General features: G+C 31.8%; 2 protein-coding genes across 3 annotated transcripts in view; one reads left to right on the forward strand and one right to left on the reverse strand.

Moving 5' to 3' along the window:
• Nucleotides 1–1838: 1838 nt before the first annotated feature.
• The window catches only part of LOC126774378 (uncharacterized), a 32043-nt gene continuing 15287 nt past the window's right edge, over nt 1839–18594 (forward strand). Inside the window, exons 1-5 of the mRNA XM_050495873.1 lie at nt 1839–2240; nt 5637–5731; nt 10985–12575; nt 16569–16792; nt 17741–17913. Of these exons, the coding sequence (XP_050351830.1) occupies nt 11015–12575; nt 16569–16792; nt 17741–17913 (1958 nt within the window). The 5' untranslated portion in view covers nt 1839–2240; nt 5637–5731; nt 10985–11014. The remainder of the gene's footprint in view (nt 2241–5636; nt 5732–10984; nt 12576–16568; nt 16793–17740; nt 17914–18594) is intronic.
• On the reverse strand, nt 4854–10436 carry LOC126774413 (uncharacterized). Of its 2 annotated transcripts, none has more exons than XM_050495934.1 (7): nt 10193–10436; nt 8816–8912; nt 8557–8633; nt 8004–8186; nt 7556–7727; nt 7400–7479; nt 4854–6052 (listed from the first exon to the last, which is right to left on the reverse strand). In XM_050495934.1, exons 1-7 carry the CDS (start codon nt 10428–10430, stop codon nt 5859–5861), a joined length of 1041 nt encoding a protein of 346 aa, XP_050351891.1. In that variant the 5' UTR covers nt 10431–10436; the 3' UTR covers nt 4854–5858. The 2 variants fall into 2 exon arrangements, with proteins under 2 accessions (XP_050351891.1, XP_050351890.1); XM_050495933.1 differs by having other exon boundaries at nt 5360–6052; nt 8001–8186.

The raw sequence follows: 18594 nt of genomic DNA on the forward strand, positions 1-18594 counted from the left end.
GTCTGAGCACCAATAGAACCAATAAGACACATAAGAAACGGCTACGAAAAGCTTATAAGCAACGTTCAATGGAATCGCGATGGAAAAGACAAAAGAAATGTTGTACTATTATTTGATATAGAAGACTTGTAATGCAATTTAAAAAATAGGCTTATATACATATCTATTTCTTGGCTTTGTCATTTATTTATTCATATTTAAATAGATAAAATGTATGACTGGAATGTCTTTTATTTTTTTATCATGAATAGGTATGTTAATTAAAATTAGAATCGAAGTCTTGCAATTGAATATATAGAAAGTCAAAGGATAATTTAGAAATGAAATGGTTTGCGGTATAAATTATTTATTATAGAACGGGTTAGAACGAAAAACGAAGTACGTAAATAAGGGTTTGGGCTTATCCAGGATTATGTCAATACGTGTAAGTCGAAATCTAGGTTCTATCTTAGGCTTAAATTATTTAGTTTTAGTTATACAAGGTATCTAATGAAAAAAAATCATTAAATATTTATTAAGTACTATTTTTGCATTTTAGAGCATAATGTGTTTTGTGCGGACCCATTTAGTTTGCAATAGCAGGATTATGTATAGTTTGAAACGAAATACATCAGTATACTGATTCTTAAAACTTGAATTAAAACGTGTTTCTAGATTTTGTATATATGTTCATTTTCATTATTAAAGCACGTTATTGAAAATTCACAGCATAAATAATTAAATAAACGACTCGCTGTTTGTGTTGATTCTTGTGCATTTTATCTCTCGAAAAGTCCAATATTACTTTAGTACCAGCAAACATTAAACAAATATTCATGAACTGTCATATTTTTATAGACAACTACGCTAAATCACCTTATAATGAAATTGATAAATAAATGACAAAACTCAAAATAAAAATAGTTAAAATAATGCTGGAATGCGATAAATTAATGCAGATATTTTATCTCAATAAATATATAAACTAAATTGCCAAATGTCCAAAATACTTTGAAGTTAATTAAAAAATCTTCGATAAGAAGAATAGCAGAGCAGAAGCATTCTAGGTACCTATCACGCTTTCGCTCTTCTCGTCAAGTTTTGTTTTAAAATCTACATACGTGATTTAAAATCTCGACCTGGTGTTATTAGAAGAAGATTAAAAATCTTAATAAGATTAGACGAATAGTGTAATATAATAATGAGACTATTTTTTGCCCTTAATATCGACAAAAACAACCATAAAATTCGAGCGTACTAATAAAATAAATGTCAATCAATTGAATGAAGTAAATAATATTCGAGACTTCGGAGTCATCTTGGAAATTAAATCGAGCTTATTGTATATATAGTTTTATAGATAAGTCAAATTTTAAATATATTAGAAACAAATAATATTATTCTTTAATGCATATAATATAGACGCTTTTTGATAAATGTATACACATCGATAAAAAATATCGATAAAAATAAGAATAGGTATGTGATTATATTTCTATCATGTAAAATGTCTAAAATAAAAATAGAAGAAAATTAAGCTATTTTTTATTAATTAGATATGTAATAAAAAAATAATTTAATAGAAAATAAATAAGAAAACATTAACCAACAAAGACTATCTACGGCTGTGTAGTGTCTAACAATTTGTATTACTGGCAATCCTGTAAGAATAATAAACAACGCCTTTATTATGAGCGATAAAGTAATAAAAAAATACCGTATATTTTAAAAACACTAAAAAAGAAGCAAAAGAAGTTTATATATCGATTTCAAAATCGATATCTCCATCGACACGACGAACGAAATTATTGAATGCAGAACATCTCTATGATCATCTAGAGCTGCAAATGCAAAATTAGCATTTACACAGTAAAGAGAAAGACTAAATTTTGTGGTAGTGAATGAGTGGCACGTAAATTATTGGCATTATTTAAAAAAATCGGTTTCTTCGATCTTATTTATAAGATTTTTCATAACATTTGAAGTGAAATAAAAATATCTTAATTTTTATATCCGAGCCTTGTTGGCCTGGATTATTGACGTTTTGTGAGTCGGGAATAGGCTGCTGAATGCTGTTTGTGTCGGTCTGTTGGGTGTGCGGTGTTACGAATATTTATTAAAAATAGTATTTTTAATACTTAATAATTGTGATAAGTGCCAAATTGTGTGTAATATTTTATATTTAAAAATGTGGTTTAAATTAGCACTGATGTGGCAAACCGGATTGCACCAAGTTGGTGAAAACGTGACTCTGTTTTAAGGTCAGTATCGTATTATCTTTTCTATTAATTTCCAATAGTAAAAAAGATATCCATCACAGATCAAAAACTTATTATTTTTACTTTATACTAAAAAAATGTTAAAGCTTAAATTTTAATAAACAGAATTGGTAATATGAAATCCTAGCAATAACTGTAGAGAAATTTCATGTATCACATCGCAAAATATAAATCAATAAATGTTACAAATTGGGTACTTCCAAAGTTATTACTTAAGAAATATTTTAAACTTCTACAAACTTAAAAAATAGTATTAATTGATAATAAACTAAAATATATAAATATATTTTAATGAATATATAATATTTGTATAATGATTGTATTCGGAACTGTTATTTAAAGAATATTTTTTTGTAATATTTATTAAATATCAATAATTATATCACTTATTAGCCACATTAGTGAGTACAAGTTGTATCATGATTAATACAACTGTACTTTTTCTATTGTTTCTTGATTTTTAATGAAAGAACATAATTATTGATACTATAGTAGTAATTATTTATAATTATAATTCTGTTGATTAAAAAGTCATCAAATATAGCAGCATAGACTAAGAAATAAATTAATTCGCCATATTTTATTAATTTCAAAATATTTAAATATAACACAAGCAATAATCACAGCTTTCAATGGAGCTTATGTAGGTAATTTGTTTTGTCTATCTTATATCTTATCACCATTTGCGTTCCTTTATCCCACAATATAGTATGTCAAGTCTGACTAAGTCAAGGCACATTATCCTCTTACAATAATCTCTGTCTTGTTAAATTCTGAGACTTGAGTTCTCTTTTCCTTCACATGTCATATCTCACATTCCATCCACTTTTTGAAGTTTTACTCTTCCATTATAACCACTCAGATTTATTATTTATGTGCTATTATGTCATTTATCCCTTACCATAATATGTCAATAATACTATTTTATTTATTAACTGAAAATTAGCTTTTTCTGCTGTACTGTAATAGTAATAATTATTACTATAAAAATGTTTTGTGCAAAGAATCTAAATTAATTCCAATAGAATAGAAATCATCCTTAAATGTTATTAAGTCGTTAAGACTACAAATATTATAATTTTTTTTCTTATTATCTTTTGAATCATAATAAAAAATATCACTTAAATCTAATTTCAATATTAATACTGTTTTGCTTTGTAAGAAGTATTGTAATAATTCTTGTAATTTTTTTTTTATATAACTAAGTCTTGATATTATTTTTGTTATGTAAATTTAACACAATTCCTAAGTTTGACTGAGAATTTTATTTATTTTAATATAATAGCTATACTTAAAAGTGGATTTTGTAAGTTACTGATAAAAATTTTCAAATAAAAATATGTGCTATGTTTTGTTCATATATTTTTGTATTCTGTTTGTGGTTTCTAAATTTGAAAGGATATGTAGTATATTGACTGTTTGTTATACAATAAAACAATAATCTTAAGTAATGAATGTAGTAATAACATATAATTAGTGAAATCTGATTAAAAGTGGTAGGGATAAATGATAATGATCCCTTGAGTCTTTGTTAATTTAGGTTGCAAGGAAATTTGTAGTAAAATACTGTAAATGTTCTTCTTTTATTATTATTATTTTTAATTAGCATATTTGTTTCTATTTAAAATTGGATATACCAGTGGTTAGCCCCTATTTCTAAAGATTAAATTGAAATTTTAACATTACTTCATAAATAAGTTGTTACTATTAGGCAGTTATTGATTTATAAGTATAAAAGAAAATTAATTTATTCCATGAATCAAGACTCTTGATTATGTATGTAAATCTAACAGTGGCTAATTTCTTATTAGGCTAGCCAGACTGCAATTTATGTTAACTTAATAAATGTTTGCATAATTAGAAAATCCAATTAATTTTATTATTATAAATTTTTAATTATTTTGTTAAGAACATAGACTGATATTTGTCTTGATTTTTATCTTAATTATTTTTTCTAACCATTTAAACATTATTATTACTAAATAAAAAAAAATCACTTTTACTAATGGCCCAATTTATGAGACCTATTTTTTTAACGCTGGAAAAACGCGTTACGCGTTTCCCCCACAAGAACAGTGGGGGGGTAAGTGGGGCTCGCCGGTGTCCAAGGCGCCGAGGGCGCTCCAAACATCCCCACTAAAAAACCAGCGGTACCTTTTCCGTCTTGACGAGGGGCGCCACGTGATCGCTTTCGCATGTTACCGTGAAAATTTATTAGACCTAAGTTAACACTAGGTAGTAAATAAAATTTCAAAGTGGCTTATAATAATATTTATATGTATAGAGCATTCAGGTAATTGTTATTAGTTTCGGTAGCATTTGTGGCAAAATGTCTTATAATATTCACCTTTGATCAACTTAATACATACGTACATACATCTTCTTGATGTATGTATGTATGTGTATCTACTAAATAAATTCGAATTTAAAAAAAAAAATCATTTAAGAAGTTAATTTTACTATGTATTTACTAATGATCAAAAAGAAAAGCAACAATTTTGAACTTATAATAAAAAAAATTCATTTATTCATTTACTCAATCATAAAAATTACGATAAATTTATTGTTAGGATTGCCATTAGATTACGTATTTTCGTAGTTTTTAATTAAGATCGACTTTAAAACACAAGTACAGCAAAACCATTGTTGGCTATTTTCTTAGAAAACAAGAGAAATGCTTTGCGTGATTGCGATTTTAAAATTTTTTACCGTATCAAAATTGAAATGGACGATAAGAACCATTTCTTAATGTGCATTTCAATACCTTTTAATTACTATTTAGTCATTTTATGTTGTGTTCTTATATTATAAAAAAAACTTGTGTCGTAATAAAAGACCCGAACTTGTTTATCAAAAGAGGGTGTAACGTGCCCAAGTGCCAAGAAGCTGACTTACACTCCGGTCCACCCTCCATTGAGCACCCTCTTTATGAAACATAACAGCTAACTTTTCCTTATGGCCAATGCTTTATTTTTACGCGTAGGTAAAACTTTGGGCTTATTTGCTTGTAGTTTCCACTAAATTTATTTCGTCATTTTACAATATTGCTTATTGCTTTTTATAGAATATAATATTATTTTCATACCAATAGTATATTGTTTTACATAGTTATGTAGGTAAAAGTATCTATTTCATTATAGGAACAGCTTAAAAATGTCATTACTATATTTATAATTGTCCTTAAAAATGGGGAGTCGTTTTTACACAACTAAATACAATCGATGATTTTATTTCTACACTAGCAATCGATTACTTCTTTTTGTAAGTGTTATAAATTTATCTTATTTTTGAAAGTATCACAACAAAGGTCAGTCGACCTTGGTCGAGTCGGAGGTGAAGTGCGGTTGCAACATTGGTAATCCGAGCCTCGTGTTCCAGATGGGCGAGCGCGCGCGGCGAGCGAGCGGCCGCGCGGCGTCGGGTGACACGCGTTGCACGACGCTTGCGCCATACATCGGGTTCCCACTCGTAACGTAGGTATCAATAGTAGGTAATATTACAGATATTTTATACAATTTTATTTATTATCATGATTAAAAGCCGGTTTTACAAATTTAAATGTGCCTAATTAAACAATGAATAAACAACTTTCTTTTTGATTTAATCTTCCCCAGCATTTCGGATACATTCTTCAGGCCAATCCTCCCTATTCTCAATGTGGTAGCCGTCTGAATCGACACAATAAGGCACATTTCCTGCGTTCTGACTGGGCCGGTAGTTTCCATTTGGCTGACAAACTTCAGCGACAGACATTCCCTTTTCTGGGAAGTATATGTTAGTATCACGCGCGCAATCTGCAGGAAACATTAAAAAATACTCTGTATATTAAAGTAAATATAAACAATAGTAATTATTGCACAATTTGCAAAAAAATTGATATGTTGGAAAACAAAAGGTTACAGATTCTTAGGATTTTTATAAAATGTATTTAGATTTTATTTTATATTCGTAAGGCTCTTGTGAAACAAGAAACCGATATGATTTAGCCGAATTCTACTATATTGCATTATAAATTTTAATATTTGCAAATCTTAATACCATTGCATGAATTTATCAGATACATATATTTACTGTACATACAAACACAGTTACAGTACAGTTAATATATACGTATACTTTTTTTTGCTATTTACTTTTCATTTACTCCATCGAGTGCTTTAGTTTTAAAACATCTATTGAAATCACGTTGAGATTTCATCGAATTTTAAATTACATTACATCGATTTTTACATTTTCAAACCTCGTTAGAAGTGAATGTTACGTGGACCTGGCCGTATTATTTTTTAAGGTTTCATACTCATCATAAAGAACTCTTATAATTTTATCCGTATGTCGCACCCTCATTGCTTCTTCAGTTTTAGACTAATTTGCATAAAATGTTAAGCTAAGTACATTTTCGTCCATTGTTTAAGTCGAAATTGCTCCTTTTATAAGAGGTTAGTGGGTTAATGTTTTTTTGTGTACATGAATTGTGTGGGTTTCATTTATTTTTTATCAAAATTAATTTGCTATAAATCAATCACTTAAATATAAAAAATACACGGGTACGAGTACTTAGTAAATCGTAATTGGATTGATATGTTGAGCGAAGTTAGATCCATTACCGTGTTATTGTTCGACCTTAACGTCATCACTTCTAAAAAATAATATTTTCACTCTTATCAAAATTCAAGCTTTTTATCTTACATATTTTATCACGCTTTTCTTATCGATGAGTATGTGGCTGCGTTACGTATGTAAACAAGTAAACTATGTTTTCCTCGAACTCGTTGAACAGTTATGTTTTGGTGAGAGATCCAGTATTGCGGCTCCCGCATTCCATCTGAGCGTCAAGCGATTGAATGGAGTACAACATGTCGGGAATAGGGTCACGGTCGCAAACCGGTCGCTGAGAGTTCGCTCCGCAATGCATGTGCGCTAACGGTACAACCATACATTTCCGCGTGCTTATTAGCATATTTAATATATCAATTCATATCGATTTTATATTAAAAACCAACGTTTTAATATTAAATTTTATCTAAAATATATTTAATATGAAATCATTTCAGTAATTTAAAAGAAATGATAATATTATGTTTAATTCAATTGATCTGGTATTTTTTTTTATAAGTTAGGAAGCATAATCCCTTTGTACTTACTGCACGTCATCCCTGTCATTTCACTAACGACGACCTGCCACGAGCCTAAGATTTTGCCATCTCTACCGGTACAGTAGGCACTGAAAGTAAAATTTTATTAATTCTACGCTCACGCTCTAAAATAAATGCTATAGACTAAAGACAAACTAATCTTACATTCCGTTTTGAATCTGATATGGTCCGTAGCTGCCGTCGTAATCACAGAATGTTATGGGATTACCTAAGAAAAAAGTTCCATGTTCCTCTTGCTCTCTCTTTATGGTAGCCAACGAATACACGATACTTTCGCATCTTCGTAGATAATTCTCACCGACAACTGATGCGCTGTCTAATAAAAAAAAAACATTTAAGTTATATATGTAAAAGCTAAGTGAAAAGGTAATAATAAAACTCACATAGAAGACTTTTCAGTGTCCCACCCCATGTCACTAACGCTTCACTGAACGTGAGAGCGTTCTATTTTAAGCGTATGTATTTGTTCACCCAATGTCATTATGCGACAAACTTTAAGAAGTTCTTATAAATAAAATAATGTTATTTGTTTCCTAAAATTAGATTCCTTTTGTGTATAAATTTAGTAAAGGCCAAAAAGGATAATTACAACATGGTAGCATAGACATATCGGATTCTGGTAGTGGAGCTACTGTCGGTTGGCCAGTTTTCGGGTTTGCACACCAGCACATGCCGTCATCACACTGCAACGGTTCGTAATCTCCAGTGCTAGTACAATGCAGTGTCGACATTTTGTTCCGGGATTTTTCTAATTCATGTCTCCTTCGACTACAAGCTGAAAACAAAAGACCATATAAAACCTCTTTTGGTTGTTTTATAATAAAGTGCTTTAGTTAATAAGAAGTAAAAGATAATGACGGAAAGAAAGAAGTCATAATGACGTTGTACTTGTAATTGATGTCAGTAGACTAATTAAAGTCAAAATTATTAAAATTCTAAAATAAATCGCGTGTATTATAATCTTGGATTAATTCAAATTATACAAGTGTATTTATGTTGTTTTTGGTACAAGTTCGATATTTAAAATGGATATTACCTTAGTGGAGTTCTGTACATAAAAATATACATGGTTCATTATAAAAATACTACCACGTTTAATGCAGTGGTAATTATTACTTGTTTAATTTTACATTACGAAAACTTACCGCAAGTCATTTCGCTGGCATCCCTTCTCCACATTTGTCCAAATATTCTATTTCCTTCATCATCAGAGCAGAAACACCTGTGTATTGTGTAAATAGTTGGTGCAGTGAAGCGTTGTTAAGTAAAATTTAAAATTAAATAAGTATACATATAATGATAACTATTTATGAAATTTATCAAGTTTTTCATAGAATTTTAGACTGAAATCAACTTAATTGATTGGATGAATATTGGTTAATATCTATTTAAATTAATAATAACCTTCCAACAAATAAATCGCCTTTACATTGTACGGGTGCATAGCGTCCATCCGGTAAACAAGTGGACGGGGGTCTACATGATTCTGCAGGAGTCACATCTGTATGAAATTATTATCATGTTAAATATGTTATTATATTTATATATATATATATATTAAAGTGTCAACTGCGTAAATATAAATTATATATATATTTTTAAACTAGCATTTATTATATAAAATGTATTAGCATATAAAGTAATAAAACAGATTTTCTCAAAAGTAGTTCGCCTTGCTGAAGTTACATAACATAAGATACATAAGATTAAGACATATTAATATAAAATGAAAAGGTTAATATTTAGATAGGCCTTACTAGCCTGCCATTACTTATTTTCATATACTCTCAGTATATTAAATTATTTATGTTTACGTGGCCTGAGAAAAGGACTGCAAGAGTTAACGTTCTTAAGTTTCGAAGTCCTATCTTTGTTACGTATAGAAACTATTTTAACGTCTCGTCACTTGTGATATACAATGTTACGAGTCGTATTGTGTAGTTACGTTACTTCTTAAATACTGATACTGCGAACTGTGCCCGCGGCTCGCACGAGTCGAAATGAATTAAGAGTACTATTAAAACTGTCATGAAATAAAGCCTAGATATTCATTTTACTTCTGAATAAAATTGCTTTCTAATGGTGAAATAATCATTAAGATAAGTTCTGTTGTGTTACGAGTTCATCGATTTCAAGTCTTACCTCTTTATAATATTTTTTATTAGATATAAATTATTTTATTTCATCAAATTAGGAATGGGGTCATGAAGTTTTCAAGGAACTTAGGAAAATATGCAATAAAAAAATAGTTTTTTAGTCTACAAAATTAAGTTATTTTTACTAGCACTCACTTTCCGCCAACCCGCATTGGAGCAGCGTGGTGGAATAAGCTCTAAACCTTCTCCTCAAAAAGAGGTGCGGAGGCCTTTAGCCCAGCAGTGGGACATTCACAGGCTGTTACTGTACTAGCACTCACCAATTTTTCTTAATACATTATTAGTTTCAAATTGGTACAAGTTTTTTGTTTGCAACAACGTAGCGTAAAAATAAAAAGAGTTGCTTAAATTGCTTATTCCACCACGCTTCTCCAATGCGGGTTGGTGGAATACACGCGTGGCAAAATTTCATTGAAATTAGACACGCAGGTTTCCTCACGATGTTTTCCTTCACCGTAAAGCACGAGATGAATTGTAATCATAAATGGAGCTCATGAAAATTCAGTGGTGCTTGCCCGGGTTTGAACTCATGATCATCGGTTAAGATTCACGCTTTCTTACCACTGGGCCGTTTTCCAGTAAGTATTATAATTATATTAATTCTTTATTAATAATATAAACTTACCGGTATTATTATTATTATTTCCATCTTCGCTTGCTAATTTGCAACCTGGGCAACAACCAAATATATTAAAATTTTGAGTGAGAACTAAGCCAGCCCCGCATTCTGCTTGTGATAGGTCATTCACACAAACTTGGGCCACCTCACACTGAGAAGCTATTGTGTGATAGACCACACTTATTAAAATTAAGAACAAAGTAATATATAAATGTTTCATACTGAAACAATTTAATGCATGCATAGCAATGCGATGAAACAAAAGTACTGATTTTAGAATTGATTAGTTATTGTATGCTTATCGTTAAATGTTATCATCTAAATCTTATCGTTCATGTTTCATTCTCGATAATTGTAAAATATCGACATTAATAATTGCTATATATTAAGTATATTTTCTATCTAGAACGTCAATTTATACCTTTTTATGGTAACAACATTGGCTGTAGCATATTTTTGTTCTAAAAATATTTAAGATCATTTTGTCTTATTAAAAATAGATAATAGGCAGCGACGTAAGTATGTGATTAAAAATACATATATCTACGTATGTTATTTAGTAGTTTTATGAGTAAGGCGTTATTATCAGCGCTATCGTTATCTCTGTTATATTTCGCTGCAAACGAGGGAACTAAGACGCGTCGGTCGCACTAGTATCAAGCGCCGACTACCTGCGACGCTAGCGCTTATCTTATATTATCAGTTTAACATATGAAAACGCGGCCTATTTCTCATATTTGTACGAAGGTGACATGAAGATACTTTTCATTTATTCATATTGGATAATTCCTTTTCCAGACTGGATTGAAGCGGCCGTACCGGGCTAGTATGGAGGAGTGCAAGAAACGGGCACAAGGCACTAAAGTTTCTAAAATTGCAAATATTTTTCAAGGAATGCCGTCGAGGGAAGACGAAGACATGCGCGGAAGTGATGTGACAGTGGTTCGAACTGAAAGCCATTTGGCGAGGTTTAATAATGCTAGAGCTTTATTTGAAAAATTAGGTGAAGAAAATCGTAATTTTCGAATTGAAAAGTCGCCTTCTGCGGCTGCTAGTTTTGCGGGAACAAGAGGCTTACCGGTCGTACCTTCGCGCTCCCGTTCAAGTTCAGCGGGCTCTGTGAGTCCAACTCGAAACAATGCTACTCCAACATCAACTCTAGCACCAGCTGTTAATGGCGATCGTTTATCTAATGGTGCTACTCAGCAGCCACTACAGAAACCAGTTAAACCGAGTGTTCTTCCTAAACCTGAGAAGCCAGATAGAAGGTTTAATAAAGAACTTATTGAAAAACAGAGAAACTGGACTGCCCATTTTAATAAATCACGTCCGACTAGATATGAACAAGAACAAAGATTGGATTATAAATCAAATGTTGGCTATCAAGATAGAAAGTCGCCAGAAGCTGTAGACAGACATGTTCCGTCACGAGTTTACTCACCACCGCTTTCCCCTGGTGCCGGTGATTCTCATATAGAGCGTCCTAGCACTCTTCCTTGTGTAGTTAATCGAGGTATACATGTTGCGAAGTCCCCTAGTCCTGTAAAAAATATCGCTCCTGTATTACCTTCACCTAGATCTAATAATAATATTTCACCCATTATGAGATCGGACAATATATTTTCACCAACAACAAAAAAAGAGTCCTCTAGTTCGCCTCAAACTCCCCAAAAAATTGAATCGATTGAAAAGAAATCTGTAGACAGATCTTCTATTTCGCTGGAATTCGAAAAAAGAAAAATAGACACAATAGATGAATTTGTTTCAAGAACTGAAATTGATTTACAATATCCGAAAGCAACAGAATCCACTAAAGTGGTAACGTCATCTTCAACTACACAGGACGTAAACGTCGATACAAGTCCAAAGTATCCTAAAATACCACCAACACCACCGATTCGTGTACCAAAATCACCACCACCACCGATACCTGAGGAAACGAAATTATTAAGTGATACTTCTATTGCCAATTCTGAAGCTGATGAAACCGAAAGTGTAACGATTGTAGAAATAGGAAATGATGATGTCGACATTTCACAGGATAATATCGAGACACCTTCGTGTTTACCTTCTTTTATAGAAGAAGTAATTACGAACAATGACTTTAACGATACTGAAACTTCTTTTATAGCAACACCCGATATATGTGATATTTTATTGAGGTCACCTGCAAGGAGTCAAGAAGAGGACGCTTTTGAATCATTGTGTGGTGAACTGTGTAGTGGTGATTGGAACGAAAAACGTAAACGTCGATCTTCGACGCCTGAGTCGCCTGTTCATGCAACTCAAGCTGACGACACGCCCGGTTCTCCCCTTGCGACGCCGATGGCCTCTCCAGTGAATAGCCTACCGTATTCTTCGTCTCCGGCACCTGCGTCACCATCACAAGGTATGTTGTTACATAAATAGTTTTACTATTAAAACAAAATTAAATTTGGATTCTTCAATTCGAAATAAAAAGTCGACGTTCAATATATATAATATATTGAAAATAAGTTCTTGCTGTAATTACTGGTCGCATGTAATTTCAAGATTTAAGTTACAAGATAATTGTTTTATGTATAACTATCCTTGCCTTGATCATATCAATTCGACTCGCGTAACATGGCAAAAGTTTTTGAGAAAATTACGATGTAAAATATAATATAATTTTGAGTGTAGGATAATTTACTAAACTTGTTTAAAGTCAATAAGGTTATGTGATATTTGTCCCGAATGTCAATATGACGGATGTCATGAGTCTGTTTCTTTTGTGTTTGGCCTTCTTCCATCAGCCGCTACTCATCTCTCGTAAATTTTTACTTCCCGTCTGTTGTACTGTGGCTTTTACTGAAAATTCAGTCACTTTTATAGTGTTTTTATGAAAGGGGTTGTACTTTGCGCAAATTATATTGATAAATGTTCTAATTTTGCGATTTGGTCTATCTATATTGGTTTGAAATGTAATTCCGATGCCCTACTTCTGGATTTGAAGTTTAACTAGTATAACTAAAGAACTCGTAAATTCTTAGTATCACTATTAAAATAACTTGCAAAAATAAAACAGTTTACTCGAAAGCAATTTAAAAAAATAAAACTCATATTGTGGACTTGTGGGATGTAAATTATCTCAAGGAGTTGGTAAAAGTGGGCGTCGATTGACGTACGTTTGGCGGTCTCGTGCTCGGCGGGTTCAATGTAATATTGAGGAAGTCAAGGTATTTGAGTCGTTGCGAGAGTTGCGAGTCGATCCCGATTTAGATGCTCCGGCGCCGCCGCCTCCGCCGCGACGACGCAGTAACCCGAGCGACGTCGTCCTGCACGCCCTTCCCTAACCTCTTTACTTCACGTTACCAATTGGAACAATCGTTTTAACAATTTAATTGACCACTTAAATCTTGCCGCCAATGTGACGTTTGTGACTGTGTTTATGTTATTATCGGCATGTGTTAATCATTTCATTTCAATATTATATAGTTCGGTGAAAACGATAAAGTGTTGTATGTTTTGAATAATTACTTTTTGATATTGAAGCTTGTGAAAGTGATCGTTGTCTTACTTATGATACAAGCGCAGTAAGCATATAGTCAAATACATATGACAATTATTATAATTTCTCTTTCGACACAGATAACAATAATCAATTTTCTGTTAAAATACTTAGTTGCTCTCATTTATTTTTTTATTACCGTCAACTGACACATAACTTTACATTGTATAGAAGAAATATATATTGTAACATCAATAAAGTAATGACAACCTTATTTCACTTTAAGTCATAAAATTCTGATCATTACTTTGTATTTAAAAATAAACGAAAACAGCTGCAGGTCGAACTTTATATTTTCAAAAGTTCGAAAAATGCGATTTAATCTGTATTATTAAAATTGGCGTTGAAGCGACGCAAAGTTCATTTTGTTGACGATATTAATAAATACTGTTTATTTTGATTGTAGCCTAGTAGCATTTGGATACTCAGAAAAATGCCAAATCCTATTTTCGAACGAATATTTAACTATTTTTTTTGTAAATACATTATTTTTTAAATATAATAAGGACATTCAGAATGCGAACTTGGTTCATTATTGTCTTTTGAAATATTAAGACGTTAAAATGATTGAGTGTTAGAATTGGTGTTTGATTGTGTATTGTGAGTTGGCAAAATACGTCGTTTCGAGTTAAAAGTGTGTGTGAGTGTGCAAGACGCTGCCGTATCTTCGGGCGGGCGATGGCGTGGCGATGAAGTCGTCACGTGCACACACCCGCGCTCGCACAACATGCGCCTCTGCGGATGCTGTATCGGTTAGTCAGGGAATCTTTGACATCATATCGATAGTCAGATAATTACTTTACAGTATGAGTGTAGCGATGGCATCAGCTCAAAACATACATAATATTTGCATTCAGGCTCCTGATAAGTTACAGGACAGTTCTTTGATAAATATGAATCTAAACTCTCGCTACGAATAATGTATTTATCGAAGCTTAATAACATCATTTCGTTAATGTTTTTTTTAATAACTTTAATTCTGCTTGAATAATGTATGTGTTTTTTATATAATGTTTTTAAATTTTAAATTAAGAATTCTCACGTTACGATAATTTAAACTGTAATAATTGTTTCGTAAAATAGTACAATTTTTAATTAAACAAAGTGATATAATATATTATGATAAGAATAAAAAAATCTTACAGAATATTTTGTTTCAAGCCGTCGGTGAATCGAATTATGGACGATCTTTATCTATTCACTGATATAGGCCGTTGTATGAATGGATCTTGTTTTGTACAAAACTCTAAGCCTTGCTTGAATCAATCTTGGCACGTCGTCACACCATTCAGTTGACTGAACCTTTATTACAAGCATGTTCTATGCGGTTCCAACATAATTAATAAACATTGTTTTTTTTACAATACTAGCTGTTTGTTTTGTTATGACATTGTGTTCTGAATGAGTACATTGTATTTATGAGCACAAAACCACATTAGATTTTTTAACTGGGTTATGTAGGTAGGTACTGATAATAAAAACATTTTTAAGTAATCATTAAAACTATATAAAAAATATACTCTCATTTAACCTGTAATATTTATAGAATCAAAGTTATATTCAAACTTAAAAATTACTTTGAATCTTATATTATTTATTAACTTATGTATGCGCGTTATTGCGTGGGGAGTTTACATCATTTTGCTCTAAGATGAATGCCAATTTAGGAAAGTTGACTTAATAAATAACAAGCGTCTCCTTTTGTAATGGAATTTAGAAGTCCATATCGTGTGTTCTCAATTTAAACATTCATAAATAGTCTGCTCGACTCCGTTTTAGTTAAATTAACGTTTAGAATTATACCGTAAACAATGCCTGGCATGACTTAGTAACTATACCGAAGAATTAAAAACAAACAAAGCGTACGAACGTCGACGTTTATTAATTAGTAAAGTGGAATTGGAACTTCACTAGTTGCCTCAATGAGTTAAAACGCGTTCCGCTCCACTATATCGTTTTCGAAACTAATTTAACGTTTCACAAGTCACTACGCACGTTTAAAGGCGTTCTTATAACGATGTCAAATTTTCGCCATCTTTATAAATTCACCATTATATTCTAATTGTAGTCATTTTTATACTGTAACATATACACATATGTATTAATTATAATAAAGGAATATTATGTTACTATATTTCGAAATAAAAATTTAAAAAATTATATTTCATTAGTAATCAAGTCAGTTTTTTTTTGTTAAAATGATATTTTCACTATAGTTAAAATGTTCTCACCGAGTGAAAGTAACGGATTCGTTTGTCTTCATTTGAATAAATAAAAATAGGCGTGTGAAAAGTTCTTATAACTAATTCTTATATATTCGAATCGGATGTATAAACGCTACAGGCGGGGCACCTGTGGTAGAGCCGAAGATAAAATTAACTATATTAACCTATTTTAATTTCACATACATTCAAGTCTGGATGTATTGGCGTGCTAATGTTCCGAGTACTTACAATGCTATACATGCTATTCAATTTAGTTTTTCAAAGGTGTATATGCCATTTTGGCATTTAGATGGTATATTGGGTTAATAAGGATCCTTGGCCTCGTCATATTTTATTTAAATTTTTAAACCGATAACGTATACAATTGATAAGTGATCGATTTTTTTATCGTACCCATTCCTCCGACAAGAGTTACTTATATTTACTTATGACGTATATGCAGTTATTTATTGATTTTGACGAAATGTTTCCAAATGTCATATGTATTTATAAAGCAAATTGTATTTATTTTTGTAATTAGTCAATTTTTGAACAGAATAATTATTTAATTTCTACATTATATATTTATTATAGTTAATATATAGTAAGTAGACGCATATCCTAAATTGATATCACACGTGGTTCGCAGTGGGCGGAGATCGCAAGTCATCGGAGACGGAGGATGTGGCGGGTCGCGCTCGATCCCGCGCGTCAAGTGTGTCCGACGAGGGTGGATTCAACGAGCCTTCACCGGAGGTGGTGGCGCGGTTAAAGCCTGCCGACTATCGCGACCCGCCACCGCCGCTCACCAGCGACATACGCGACGCGGAGCGCGCTAAATCCGATCCCGACACGCTCTCTGTGCTGCAGCAGGTAACATATAATTGAGCACACGAATGTTGTGCAATAATAATTTGTTAGACGCTTAAATAATATTTATTATTGGCACTTTAATATCAATCATACATTTGATTTATTTGCGTTGTTGTACTAAACGTTTTACCAAATGATATTGCACAATAAATAATTAACAGCCTATTAGTCAGTTTATAACTAACAGTATTTGTTAAAAACGTTATATTTTTGAATTGTTAGCTTATAAAATATTACAAGTTATACGGATGTACTTGTTTCCCTTCAGGAAACGTGAATACATTACGTTTTTACAATGAATTTATAATACAATACATCAATAATTGTTGCAAACTTGGAAGGCGCCTTTTTGTAGTTTTATATCATTTTTAATTAACGCGATTAAAAGTAAGAACATAAATTAACTTTTTATATTCATATAAACATATTTTTTATAACTAAAAACCACGTAAAACTCAATTAGGATAAAAATAAATTCTTGCAAATGACATAGTATGTGTAACACATTATTATTTCACTATTCATTTCATGTTTTAATTTTATCTGGTAGCTTTTTATTTATTTATAAAAGGTTAATTATAATAGACGGACAGCCAAATGAGCCATTTGATGGTATGTGGTCACCATCGCCAAACACGCCATCAACCTAGGGAATACTATCGGGAATGGTTTTCACTATACTTTATTTTCTATTATAAAACAAATTGCACAATTTTAAATGAATTGAATCATAAGAAAGCACATTTTTGATGTTTCTATATCAAATTACGGTAGACTTAATCTTCGAGAAATATTCAGAGAGAGACTTGCGCAATCAGACCGAGACAAACATTTGCATAACGATAACAATATCTGTCGAGCGCAGGTAAGTTGACCATTACGCCAGGCGGTCTTTAAAAATGACACATTATTGAACTATCTCTAAAAATCAAAACATTACTGTCACAGGACTCTGGTGTTGTGGTAAGCGAGGCGAGTCAGGGCTCCATAGAGGTGCTCGATAAGTCGACCACCAGCCAATGGAGCGTGTCGGAGGAGGGACCCGGCGAGGCGCGCGGCGACGAGGACAAGCAGCCCGACAGCATGACGCCCGACGAGGCTGAGATACTCTTGAGCTCCAGGTACGACTTCGTATACCCCAAACTCATGTTTCTTGAGATACTATACTTTTTCCTTTTCTTCTCTACACGTGCTTTTTTTTCCTGACCTGGCCTTTATTTTCATAATTTTTATTAAAACTATTTTGAATATCATAACCTAGCTCTTCCTTTTTGAATGTTTAGAATAGTTTATTTTATGAAATGTGCTTAAGATTTGGTGGACTGTATGAGCATTCAGCAAAATACTGTGATGATTTGCAACGTAGCATGTACATTTTGTCATATTGTTACATTTTAGATTAGTTAAGAATAAATCAAAATTAAATTATTGTAAAAAGTATTGCATGTAGTTTTAAATTCATAATTAAAACATTTTTTTTCATAACATTTATACGGATATTGGTTCAATAAACAAAATTATTAACTTTATCATTTTGAGCAATAACAGCAATTTTATAACACTTCCCTCATCAGGAAAGGGTTATGTATTTCCGTATCGGGTAAAAGAAATCACGAAGGAATCGACTTGAAATAAATGCGTTAAATTAACATTTACAAGGACAAGATTGAACTTGTAAATTAGTGTAGTGACTTTATTTACTATAATAATTAGATGACCCGGTGCCAATTTCGGTGGGCGGTAAACTTTTTTACTTGTGATGAAATTACGATTGTGATTCGGTTAGTACTGAGTGCTATGAT

The sequence above is a fragment of the Nymphalis io genome, chromosome 16, assembly GCF_905147045.1.
Source record: "Nymphalis io chromosome 16, ilAglIoxx1.1, whole genome shotgun sequence".
Lineage (NCBI taxonomy): Eukaryota > Metazoa > Arthropoda > Insecta > Lepidoptera > Nymphalidae > Nymphalis > Nymphalis io.